Source organism: Epinephelus fuscoguttatus, linkage group LG20 (assembly GCF_011397635.1).
Source record: "Epinephelus fuscoguttatus linkage group LG20, E.fuscoguttatus.final_Chr_v1".
Taxonomy (NCBI): Eukaryota; Metazoa; Chordata; class Actinopteri; order Perciformes; family Serranidae; genus Epinephelus; species Epinephelus fuscoguttatus.
This window is the reverse complement of record NC_064771.1, coordinates 19,760,037-19,773,428: the sequence shown is the minus strand read 5'-3', so window position 1 is coordinate 19,773,428 and position 13,392 is coordinate 19,760,037. Positions and strand designations below refer to the sequence as shown.

At 39.8% G+C, this 13,392-nt stretch overlaps 1 protein-coding gene across 1 annotated transcript; it reads left to right on the top strand.

The window, feature by feature from the left end:
* Positions 1 to 780: 780 nt before the first annotated feature.
* LOC125880350 (glycylpeptide N-tetradecanoyltransferase 2-like) lies at positions 781 to 12,227 on the top strand. Its single transcript, XM_049562698.1, has 12 exons — positions 781 to 998; positions 1,095 to 1,197; positions 1,435 to 1,579; positions 3,946 to 4,064; positions 4,227 to 4,318; positions 6,410 to 6,526; positions 6,674 to 6,844; positions 10,094 to 10,202; positions 10,431 to 10,601; positions 10,712 to 10,879; positions 10,973 to 11,110; positions 12,019 to 12,227. The coding sequence occupies exons 1-12, from the start codon at positions 784 to 786 to the stop codon at positions 12,040 to 12,042; spliced, it is 1,572 nt and encodes a 523-aa protein (XP_049418655.1). The 5' UTR covers positions 781 to 783; the 3' UTR covers positions 12,043 to 12,227.
* Positions 12,228 to 13,392: the final 1,165 nt, after the last annotated feature.

Here is a 13,392-nt window from a genome sequence, read left to right as displayed (position 1 = left end):
ACTCTGCACACTTTTTCCCCCTGAAGTTTAATGAGGAAAAATATTGAAATATGCACTTTTTTAAAAAGTACATTTTCAGAATAGAATTCTGAACTTAAATAAACACCTACATTTATATTTTGGCTTTTTTCTTTCCACTAATCTGAAAGTCAACATGTTGTGGAAGCAAAATAGCGAAAACACTATGCTTTCACTTGGGGTGTAAGTAATGTAACGATGAAATAAGATCTAAATCTACAAGGACAAGACATTTCGGTAATCACTTTTTACTATTTACCATTATTTTGGCAAAGAACATTTATTTTGATACAGAAAAGTGTCTCTGAAATTCAAATTTGCTTAACTGAAAGAATATTGTGTTGTTTATCAAAGACTGGTTTGTCTAAATAATTGTTCTGGTGAAAATGCTTAAATATGTAGATAAACATCATTAAAACTTTTTAAGCAATGCCAGTGTGACATAGACGCAGTTTACTACAGTAAGTGCAACTTTGTTGTGAAAATTAATTAAATGTGACCATTTGTATGAGTTACACTTGAATGCTTAGTTATTCTTGTCACTGTAATAATAAGCAACAACTTGGCAAAAAGTTTATGGACAAACTGCTGAGTCAGTGCAGCAATGATCAGTCCACAGGAGATATAAAGTTCTGGAGAAAGTGCTGAAGACTATATGAGAACTCAGCAATTAGACAACCTCCACCAATTAAATGTGCTGCTTGGATCAAGCTGCTGTAAGCTTTAATCTGCCGCAGCGCTCTATATCCAGCAACTGTCTGACATATGAAGACCGTGAGAAGTTATATTGAATTGTTAGCATTGCTTTCGGTTATCTGTGGGTCTGGGTGGGAGCTGGGCTGGGTGACTGAGGCGGTCACTCTCCTCCCCTCGCTGCTCGCTAAGATAAGAGCCGAAAAACCACAAATGTGTCAGAGGACACCCCGAGTCACCCTCAGCTTCAAGGACTCGCATTTGTTCAGAATGACTGATTCAAACTCGTGAGTATTTACAGTTCTTTGTTGTTTTTACTTAATGAATTCAGTAAAAGTCACCTGTACAATACAGAAACACCTGTGTGTGGACATGTCTTGCAGTGATAAGGTGCAGACAGTTGACAAGAGTCGTAAAGGGAGCAAAAAGAAGCAAAAGAAGGGAGATGCCTGGAGACCAGAGGGTCCCAGGGACCCATTTGCTATGGTTGGTGTCTTTCTGTGAATGCATACATGCAGTGATGTACAGTATGTGTGCTCATGAACCTGTCTGTGAGTGTGCTGTAACGCATATCACACATGAAACAGATAAATGGGCCTTCTGAGATATCAGTTTTGGCTGTGTGGCTCGAGCTGACTTGTGCTGCTGTGTGGCGGTCAGATATCAATCTTTCCAGGAAAGATTATATACTAACTTGTCCTTGCCTGTCTTGTTCTGCCCTAGCTGGACTCCCTTCCTGAGTCGAAGCAGCAGGAGATCCAGAGAGCCCTCCACCTCTTCACCTTGGGCCCAAGCCTGCCCAAGAACCTGCAGCAGGCCAAAAAACACACGTACAGATTCTGGGATACGCAGCCTGTCCCCAGACTGGGTAAGACGGAATTTCTCTTCCAGCAATTATTTGCTGGAGAACTAAAAAAAAAAAAAAGTACTGCCTTAAACTTGATACTGTTAGAATATTTTTCTAGGAAATATAAGGCTACAGCCAGCAACTAGTTAGCTTAGCTTAGCATAAAGACTGGAAACAGGGGGAACAGCTGAATCCTTGCTGGACTGGGAGTGTATCAATGCCCCCAGGAGCTCTATAATCCCCACCTCAGTATCCTCTTAATACGACCCATTAAGAGGACCTTACTAAAGGTTTATGTACTTAGCAATGTTTTTACCTTAGGTTAAATGTTCAATGTATGTTTCTCTGGATCAATACTTTGAAATCACCCACCTACAGCGTACAGCCGACTAATACCCTTCTCAAAACCTATGCCCTCAAATTTGCTGGCCACACAGTTTTTTTAAATTTTCTTAATATTACTTTAGATATTACTGACCTGACCTTATTACAACTGTAATATTAGTTGACCTTTTTTGGGCTATTTGAGCTGCAAAGATGGTCCCTATCAGGCCCTCATCAATCTCTTACAGTGTTCCCAGTGGAAAATGTCACTGCTCACAATTTTCTTGGTTTCATCAGAAAATAACGAATATAAGGTGGCAAAAGTCAAGAGTTGGGCAGATAGGTGGTGGTGAATGAGTCCGACAAACATTAACCTGCACCCGGGAGAGTGGTGTTCCCATCCCGTGAGATCATAAAGTCAAACCCTGTTCTTTTTTTCTAAACCCAACCACGTGTGTTTGTTGTTGAAGTTAAAAAACAACAATTTTTGCGGCGTTGTGCCAATGTAGTGCATTTATTTTGAAAGAGACTGTATGTAAATGGTAAATTTCCTGTGAAAACGGAAGTGTATTTTGAAAGAGCATGATGAAGGTAACAGGCAGAAGTTGACAGGGCGTCAACAACCAACGCATCCCGGGTACCTTGCATGTTGTATCTGGAAGTGGTGGTCAGTGACCAAATGTCAATATGTGACAAGGTCGGAGTGAGAATGTGTTGCTATCACCTAAATCCCCCCCTTAGGAGCAGTTCTTTTGCTGTGCTCGTAGGCTTCTCAGAGGTTTCTCAACTCTGAAGACAGTGAAAATACAGAGTTGAGACTTGAGTCACTGAGACAAATTTCTGCAATTCAGTGGCAGGGAGACATATTCATGTGTGTCCAGCGGTAAAAAAATTCTGTAACAAAAGAATGTCAGGACTGGACTGGTTGGCTGTGGGGATTCTCTTGCCAAAATTCGCTACCAATAGTAGGGATGCACTGATCCGATATCTGGATTGAATATCGGCTCCAATACCATCAAAATAGATATTAGAATAGGTATTGGAAAATGCAACCTAAACCTGAGGCGATCCTTTCCCTCTAAATCTATTGTGACGCGAGCTACATCATATGTCATGGAGCCAAGGAGAGAATCTGCTGTGTGGAGGTATTTCACACTATTTCAACTGCTGTTGCACAATTGTTTATTTTTGTTGAAAAGAAATAGTTCATTATTGCATTAATCTGTTTCATATTGTTTCATTTTATCTTAGGAAAGAACTGTGTAGTCATCAATGCCTGATGCCTGGTAGGAGGGTTGTTACTTTAGACAGAGCAAGGCTAGCTGTTTCCCCTTGTTTCCAGTCTTTATGCAAATCTACAGTAAGCTAATCGGCTGCAGACTGCAGGTTAATGTTTAATAGAGAGATTTGAGTGTGGTACCAATCTTCCCATCTAATTCCTCTGCAGACAGCACATACGGTAAGTGTATTTACCAAAATGCTGAACATTTCCTTTAGGTGTAAAAGTATGTGCTATTCAGTGTGCACAAAGTCAAGATTACAAATCCATCTTTTGATTATTTTAAACCCTAAATTGTTCAACTTTTAAGCTACATCTACCAATTTGTTGGCACACTCCCTTCTATTGCAGCCCATTTGCAACAACAGCATTGACAGACATGTTATCATATTCCCCTGGTTGTGTGTGTGTTTGGCACCTGAGGATATGAGCTGGTAGAGAACATGACACAAAAAACATTGCTCTGCCCCTTCATTAAAAAATCCCACAGCATACCTTTAACTCCTTTGCTGATTAAAGCCTCGACATGACGTTGCATACTAATTTCATGGATCTAAAATTGAGATGGATCTCTCATTTGCACAGACTTTAATGTTCCGGCCCCCTTTAATGTATGCTTTTAAGAGGGGGAAACTCTATAATCCTATTTTAGCGCTGTCGTTATTGTAGAGCATTCATTTTAAAAAGCCATTACACAAAGTCCATACATCATTCATGATAATTACAAGATTGAGAATCAAGATATGTTTCCCTCATGTGTTTTTGTGTGTGCTCGTGTCCTCAGGTGACAGTGTTGAGACTCATGGCCCGATAGTAGAGGGTGAAGCAAGTGTCCGCACGGAGCCCTACTCTCTACCTAAAGGTTTCTCCTGGGACACTCTGGATTTGAGCAGCCCTACGATGGTAAGTTACTTACTGCAGGTTTGTAAATCATGAGAAACTGCTTCACACGTCTGTCCAAATGGTGTCTTTCAGAAGTAAGGAACTGTACTTTTCTTAGTGTGACGTTTGGGAAAAATGTACTCAAATACAGGCAAATTCAGTGCTTTCCATCTGTCATTGCAGTTGAGAGAGTTGTGCACCCTGCTCAGTGAGAACTACATGGAAGAGGATGACAACACTATCAGATTTGAGTTCTCACCGGAGTATCTGCAATGGTAAGCTTCAAGCAGGCACATTTAGTCACTTTTTACCTCCAGATTTTTTGGTGTAAAGATGGTTAAAAAAATGTGTGTATCCACTATTTTACATTTGTCTCTATCACCATGTATGTCAATGAGAAAAGACCCTTTTGGGTCACAGGGCATCACGTAAAAGATGTTATTACACTATCTGGCCAGTATGAAATCTGGCTTTAAATTTTAGCGCACTTCCTGGGGACCAAAAACAGATTTAAAACAAATATTTGCAGTTTTAGGAGGAGTTACAGGACTATTTCTTGGCGCTGAGTAGCTGCCAGGCATTGAGTGGAGACTTAAGTTCCTATGCCTGGCCAAGGAACAGTCCAGCACAAACTAACGACATATGAAGTGAGCTTTAGAGGTACTGGTAGGTAAATTTTGATAGCGTGGACAAAGCCAGGCTAGCTCTTTCCCCCTTTTTCCAGACCTTATGCTAAGCTAAGCTAACTAGCTGCTAGCTGAAGTCTGAGGGTGCTTTCACAGGGAGCTGCCCATTGGTCCGACAGCCCATTGGTTCGACATCCCATTGTTCCAACCATATTAAACTCATTGTTCCGAAGTCCCGTTGTTCCAAAATCATCATGATGCCCTGTGGTTAAGGTCTGGTTAGGTTTAGGCACAAAAACCACTTGGTTAGGGTGTGGAAAAGATCATGGTGTGGGTTAAAATGAAAATCAAAGTGACAAACACATAAGCTGTGAGCCTGCTCCGCCTCAAGCCTTTCCCAGCTGACCGGGCCGAGACATTCTTGAAGAGGTGGTTTCGGTTACAAACAAATTCTGGTGCGGTGCAAACTGTATGGTTTGACTAAAATAAACAATGACAGCAATATAGTCCACGATGAGCAGCGCTAAAATCAACCTGTGTAGTTGTCCCTCCATTGTGACATTAGAAAGTGTCACATTTATCTTGCAAGTGTACTCTTCTTCAACGTTTGGTTTACTTCCTGGATTTTCCCGCACAGAAATTCTGACCAATCAAGAGCAGCTTTCTCACATAAGGCATTTTATCTGGTCCGCTTGTAAATGCTGCCGTGAGAACACGAACCAACTTTAGGTAATTATGCAACTTTGGAACAAATTAGTCCCTGATTCAGACCAAAGGAGACAACTCTAGGTCTGAAAGCACCCTTATTTTTCAGTAAGTCCTCCAACCCATACAACCACTTCAGTCATTTGTTTTTGGCACCTAAAATGACCCACTGGAGTGATTCCTAAAACAGTTCCAGTGTTTCCCCTACCAATATATTGGGTTTACTGGGTCAACATTCTGTGGGGCTTTTTCTTTTCTTTTTTACCCATTCATCGATCCCATCCTCTTCCCTGTGCAGACTTTATCGCTTACTACTGCATTACTTGACTTCGTCCTTTGCTCCTTGTCATAACTACTACAGCCACTAGAGGTCGCTGTCTTCCAATAACGTAAATACTGGTCACAATAAGCTGCTTGTACAAATAAAATATAGTTGTATTTTGAAGGAGGACGATTCTCATATTTAACGGACAGAAATGAGAGTGGTATTAATCTTCCTGACTAACTCTCTGTGAATAAGCGTACTTCCCAAAATGTCAATCTGTTTCATTCATGTTCACACATCACACCTTAGAACAGCTTAGTATAACTGCGACACATTTCTTTTACTCTCTGAGTTACACTAAGGGAATTAAGGCGTTGAGAGTCTAAGAAAGAACAACATCATTTTTCCCACTCGACTTTCCAGCCTGACCCTCCGACACACTGTTATCAGTTACAAGCCAGCTCCTCTAATCTCTCCACTTGTGCCTTTTTTCCTCTCTGATCTGCATAAATGGTATCTCCACCTTCAGGGAACACTTACATCAAAACATAATAACATTTACTTTGATAGCAATAATTAACATTAGCATTCCAGGAATTGGCGCAGGTCTGTGGCTCTGAGCTTAAAGAAAGCTGCTGTTATTCATTCAGCTGAGTCATCTCGTGCTCAATTCTTTTATTGGAAATTGTCCTTAATCAGAGTTTACTGAACAAGCCCTGCATGTATTCACAGAATCATATTGCAGACAATGTCATTCTCTTCCTCTTAAGGGCTTTACAACCTCCTAACTGGCTGGCCCAGTGGCACTGTGGTGTGCGGGTAGACACCAATAACAAGTTAGTCGGCTTCATTGCTGCTCTTCCTGCAGATGTCCGCATATACGAGACGTGAGTAGCTCATAAATATATGCAAAGGTATGTGTTTGTGTGAAACCTGACGAGCTGTATTAGCATTCAGAGCACTCGTTAACAAAACTGTAGCAATTTTACCTGAAAGTGTCTCAAAGCAAATGTTCAAAATGTGCTCTCCTGCAGGGAGAAGCGGATGGTGCGGGTCAAATTCCTGTGTGTTCATAAGAAGCTGCGCCTCAAGCGGATGACTCCAGTTCTGATCCGAGAGCTCACCAGACGGGTCAACCAGCAGGGCCTCTACCAGGCTGTCTACACAGCTGGTGTAGTGCTGCCCACACCACTGAGCTCCTGCAGGTAGGAGCTGGATTGATTCATATTTGATTTAAAGGCAAAGTTAAGCCACAATTAGCACTTTTAAAGCCCCTGGAAATAAAAAAACTTAATTCACCTCTTTAATATGAGGGATGGGGTTTGACTTGAAAACAACATGTTCTGCCAAGTCACAAGAACTTTGATTATGTCACATGGCAGATTTTTGCTTTTATGTTTGCTTTGTTTGAAGCAGCAGAGTGCATTTGGGTAAAGATGATGTCATTTATTTTGAAGCTGCCAGGTTACTGTCAATCAAATCTGATAAAACCACAACGACCCAGTCCTGATGGAGCAGATCAGCTGAGTTTTTGAGCATTAAACCCAAATTTAAAGTCCCCCTCCAGACATGTTTTCAAGTATGTAAAAATATTCTGCCATAAATCATATTTTGTTTAACATTCAGAAAAGGGACCAGAGGCAGATTTACTCTTTCTCCTGAGTCCTAAAACCCAGAAATGAGTTATCATTTCAGCACTCCTGTTGCCCTCGTCTGGAAGTCAATGGGTTTTCGTTAGATGCATGAAATAAGGTTTGTGGTTAACACAAGCTCAGCAGACTTTCACGTTTGCTCTATGACATAAAATACGTCAGTTAATACCAGAGTTGTTAATTTTAAACTTTTATGAGTCTTAAAAAAAGCTAACAAGTAAATGAGACTACAGAACATCATCACGCCGACATGTGATCATAGCGTAGTTCGTTTATAGCTTAACGTTAACTTTTTACTCCTAACAATTGCATTTAAGCTTCAATAATCATGAAACTGTGTTCATTGTGAAGATTATCTTGCTGGACAAAATGTGTAAGTATCCTAAACATTTGTTTGCTGCAGAGCTTATTTTCTACAATAATCCAAAATCCAATGGGAAAATTCCATAGGCTTTTTGACGACGGAACTAGGGCGATGCTAAGAACCACGTCGGTCAACAAAAGAACGTCATCCCCAGAACATTCCTTTGAGAAGTTCTGGTTCTGGCCTCCGCCTCGCCCACCAGTATGCTGCAGTAGCTTTTACTTTCCACTTTGTCCAGTGCTAAAAGAGCAGTGCCAACATGCCATGCCTCCATATAGCTATATGTATGTATGTATGAGGTGCCGTTTGTAAAGTGTCTCACGCTGAAAATAACATCAACATTTTGACACATTTAGCTTCAAACAATGTTTAAAAAAGTGTTGTAAAGATAGAAAAAGAATTTTTTAACGTCACCTTTTACCACATTTGCAGCAATATTTGTTAACTTAGAAATATATTAAATAGTTAAATCTAAATATTAAATGTGGCACCTAAATGTTAAATGTTAAATCTAAATATTAAATGTGGCACCTAAATGTTAAATGTTAAATCTAAATATTAAATTTAAATATAAATGCTAAATCTAAATGCTAAATCTAAATCTAAATCTAAATATTAAATCTAAATCTAAATGTTAAATCTAAATGCTAAATCTAAATCTAAATGTCAAATCTAAATGCTAAATATAAATGTTAAATCTAAAGCTAAATCTAAATGTTAAATGTTAAATCTAAATGTTCTGGGTGAAACTAAATATTTAGCTAATATGCAAATTCACACTGCCGGTCACCAGAAGTACCAAAATAAAAGCTTGAGATGGTCAGACTGTGTTTATAGAATCAAATAATGAATTAAAACCAACTTATCAGGGGAAATGGACACTTGAACATACATTAGCGTCATAATAACTACCTAAAATAACAAGAAACATGTTTGGAGAAATTTTATTTGACGTTTTCAGCATGAGCCACTTTACAAACAGCACCCCATATGTATGCGAGACAATGGGATGTTTATTTATTTCTATGAGATCCTCCCTGATCTCTGATGTCTTTGCAAAACTCCTCCTTCCTTTTTTTTCAGTTCAGAATTTGCCTTGATTTTGACAGGAAGTCAGTGTAAAAATGAATTAGATAACAGTCCGATGCTCTATCCGTGCAGTTTTTTCTGAGTGAAAAGTTTGACGGCATGTTTCTCTAGTTAACACTGGTAGCATGCTAACTATGTTACATTCAGAGTGTATGCATAGTGGATCATATGTTAACAAAATATTTCACAAAACTGGCTTCACTACTGACAACTTCCTCACTTATTTGTTGCCATGCATTATTGGTCCTGTTTTTATCTTGGTACTGCTCCGTGCGCATATTTCGATGGCGTAAAAACATTTGCCGTTTCTGTGGTGGTGTTTGTATTCATCTGTAAAGTGTTCTTGTGTTGAACACTAGGGGGCGTACTCCATCTAGTATATGGAAATAGAGAGCTCCGGGGATGACATATCTCTGTAGGCCATGTGGAAGTTAGTGTCGCCCTGGTTCCGTTGTCAAAACACAGATGGGATTTTTTCCATTGGATTTTGGTTTGTTGCAAGAAATCTGTGTCAAACAAATGTTTATGGTACTTCCACATTTTTGTCCAGCAAGATAATCTTGACGAATTAACACTGCTGTCATGATTTCTGAAGCCGAAATGCAATGACCAGAGGTAAAAAGTACTGACAAGCGCGCTCTGTGCTGGACGTTTCAGGCGTCTTTGCCCATGTTGTGTATAAGGGTTAGGGTGTTTTCTGTATTAGACGGTGATTGACTTTCGTATCATATATCAAATAATGTTTACTGCTGCCATTCTGCCATCCACTAAGCACTTTGCTGCACTTGAAATACTTGTCTAAATACTGTCACAACTATTTTGTTGCATTCCTATGCAATGACGAAAAAGGCTCTCCAGTTCTAGTTCTAGTGACGTACCTAACGTAGGTCGCCCAGGGTGCGTTTAAATCTCAGATTAAAGGAAGTGCACATCTGCCCACTCAGTAGAGGAGTCTGAAAACCTCTCTAGTGACAAACTTTGCCCAGGTACAAGGCAGAACAGTCAAGGTCAGACATTTTAGAGGGAAATGACCATAAGGAAAACACATTTTCAAGTAGAGGGAGACTTTAACTTCGGTAACGGCTTATTTTAGTCATGAATATATCATAGTTTTTAGAGTTTTTAACACTATGACGAATTAAATCATCACTCTCATCCCTTCTAAGTAGCAATCATGCAGTCTTTGTTTTAAACGTAATGTAGATATTTCTTTCAAATAAGCATGGTACAGTGAGGACTACAAATTAACTTTAGTTCTGTACCCTATACATCTCATCTTTGGTAATTCTCTTCTGAAGCGACCTTCTACCTTCACTGTCCCCACCAAATAAACAAACTCAATCTTTCAGGTGCTGGCATCGCCCTCTGAATCTCCGAAAACTGACGGACGTGAGCTACCCAGGGCTGAGACAGAACATACCCCTACAGAGAGCTCTCAAGTTCAACCGTCTGCCTGAGGTTAGTTTGTGCTGCCACCTAGAGGCGAGAATCCGTCAGTGCCATCACGGTCTGACATTGGCCTGACATCACAGTATTTTTACCTGACTGATCAAAATATAGGACTCGGGAAAAGGCATATACACAATGTTTAAAGATATTGAGGATAATTATTAGTGGTTTGTGGGAACAGGTTTTTCTGTAGCACTCACTGAGAGTGTTTCTTGTCTTTCCTCCTCTCTCCAACAGGTGACAAAGACACCAGGCCTGCGCCCCATGACCAAAAAAGATGCTGCAAAGGTACACTCACTACTGCAGGCAAATCTCGGCAAGTTCCATCTCAGCCCGATGCTGTCTCTGCAGGAAGTGGAGCACTGGCTGCTGCCGAGGGAGAATGTGATTGACGCCTACGTTGTGGAGGTCTGACCTTACAATTTGTCAATTTCAATTTTTAATTTCTCTGGAGAGGGAAGAGATTTCCTCGCCATTTTCTGGAAATAACTGATTCACCTTCCCCTCCTCGCGCACAGGGTGATGATGGCACGCTGACAGACGTGGTGAGTTTCTACGGCGTCTCCTACAAGGTGCTGAATCACCCAGTGCACGCCGGCCTCAGAGCAGCTCATCTGCTTTACGTTGCCTCTACCGCCACAGACCCTGTTGACCTCATGGAGGACACACTGGTCCTGGCTAAGTCTGTGAGTGTGTCAGAATAAAACTGTCATCGGACAGAATGTTAATAGCGTAATTAGCATCAGATTTGGTTTACTGTTTTCTTTTCTCACTGACAGAAAGGTTTTGACGTCTTCTATGCTCTGGATGTGATGGATAACATGAGTTTCCTGGAGACGCTCAAGTTCAGCATCAATGACAGGAGCCTTCATTACTACCTGTACAACTGGATGTGTCCTAATATGAGCCCAGACAAGGTACTGACTACTGTAATATCTCCACCTGCCAGGACACATCTCTGTCAGACTGTGTGTTGGGCGGATTATGAGACGGTGGCCCCTGAGCACAGATAGATAAATTGGTCCTCTTAAGGTTATTTTAACTCTTTGAAGTCATTTTATGTGTCTTTGTAGTGGCTTTGTTTGTCCTTTTTGGTTGTTTTGTGTCTCCTTGTGGTTGTTTAGTTCATTTTTGTGGTTATTTTGTATGTACTGTACGTATTTGCAGTTTCTTTGCCTCTCTTTAGGTTAACTTTGAGTCTTTTTGTTGTCATTTTGTACCTTTTTATGGCCATTTTGTGTGTCTTTCTCGGTTATTTTGTGTCTCCCTGTGGTTGTTTTGCCTTTTTTGTGGTTATTTTGTGTCTCTTTGCAGTTCCTTTGCATCTCTTTGTGGTCATTTTGGGTCTCTTCCTGGTCAGCACATGTTTATTTTAAGTGAAATTTGCAGCTGACACTTTTGGGCCCGTGGGCCTGTGCCATTCAGTAATCCATCCATGCATAGATGAGTAAAGAAACCAGAAAATATTCACACTGAAGAAGCTGGAATCAGAGAATTTAGAACTTTATTTCCTTAAAAAATGACTCAAACCAATTAATCAATTATCATATTAGTTGGTGATCAATAGTTGACAGCTAATTAAGTGATTAAATGTTGCAGCTCTATTCCACTAATATGGTATGTTACACATTAGAGCACTCATTCAAACAGTTCATGTTTGTGTAACAGTGCGGTAAACTCAGTCTGTATATGTCCAGAGTCATGATGTACAGTTCCCTTATTGCCACACAGTGGGGCCGGTGGAAATCTTCTCATTATAGCTGAAACATGTGTTTGATATCTGCCAGTCATCAGTCACTGATAGTAACAGCTGTATGTTTGACAGGTGGGCTTGGTGTTTCCTAACTAACCTGCCACTGAAAGAGGACGGAGTGGTGGAGATGAGAGGACCAGAGTGATCGGCGCTGACGATGGATATCCGACTGCATCGCCAGCATGGCTTTGGGTTTAAAATGTAAAATGACACAGTGCAAAACACAAACACAGTCACAAATCTGTGAAGGAAATAAAGACAGAATTCCATTTGTAAATACATTCATCATCTGGGTGTCACTTATTCACTGGGTGCAGCGTTTCTGCGACAGGAAATGATTGTTTCTGACATGGTGGAGAATTAAGTAAACATATTCAAGCGGTTCAGAAAATGCACCCTGTACATCCTAATACCAGAGTGTGTGTGTGTATCTGTGTGTGTGTGTGTGTGTGTGTGTGTGTGTGTGTGTGTGTGTACACCTTAGTCTCTGGGTGTTTCAACAGGCAATTTTGCATAACCTCTGGTGACATGACACTTAATATTAGAGCAACCAATACACTAATCTAATTAGAGGACAAGGTCATTAATCATTCTCACTGCACGCACATGTAAAATCATACACACACACACACACACACACAATAATACCTGCTCATACAATCTCAGTGTGCGTGCAGCAGATGCATTATACCATGCGTAAATGCAATCAAGTTAAATCTTATCTGGACATGATATGAATATAAAATGTATGTTTGTGAATCAGACAGAAACATGTGACTCTTTCTTTTTATAACCCTTTGTCCATAAGAAGAGAACGTCTACTAACAGGCGAATCATTTCAGAGTCAACTGCTTAATACTGACTTCACCTACCTTCTCGTTACTCTCAAATTACAACTGTTTTTTGTCAGTCAATGTGACATAGTACAAACAGGTGACAAATTAGACCAACAAATGGGTTAACAAAATATACAGACAGATCTTTATTTCTGAAATTAAAAGCATGACCTACAGACAGGTGACAAAATCTGAATAAATGGGTCAAAAAACACACAAGGGTGTAATGAAATACACAGACATTAACAAAAATAAATAAATAACTGAAATTGAATAAAACATGGTTCAGATTTGAAGTTGTATTTGTTAGTGGGAGAATTGTGTTTGTGTGCATGTGTGGAAGAGTTAATATATTTATATTTATGAATAACTGTGGCCAGAGGAATGTGTGGGTATGTGGAGGAGGAGAGAGAAATAAAAAAAATGAATGAATGAATAAATAAATAGGTAATTAAATGGCAATAACAATAATGTTGATAAGTAAGTTTGATTACAGCATAATTATATAACATTCGATGATAAAGAAAAAATAAAATGTTAATTAATAATAGTAATTTCAACAACAACAACAACTACTTCTACTACTTCTACCATTATTACTATTACTATT

Excerpts from the sequence above, each read along its gene's own strand:
- LOC125880350 (XM_049562698.1), top strand. The coding sequence starts at position 784 with ATGAAGACCGTGAGAAGTTATATTGAATTGTTAGCATTGCTTTCGGTT. Across the intron at positions 999-1,094 it reads AGAATGACTGATTCAAACTC|TGATAAGGTGCAGACAGTTG; the intron begins GTGAGTATTTAC and ends CATGTCTTGCAG. Across the intron at positions 1,198-1,434 it reads CCAGGGACCCATTTGCTATG|CTGGACTCCCTTCCTGAGTC; the intron begins GTTGGTGTCTTT and ends GTTCTGCCCTAG.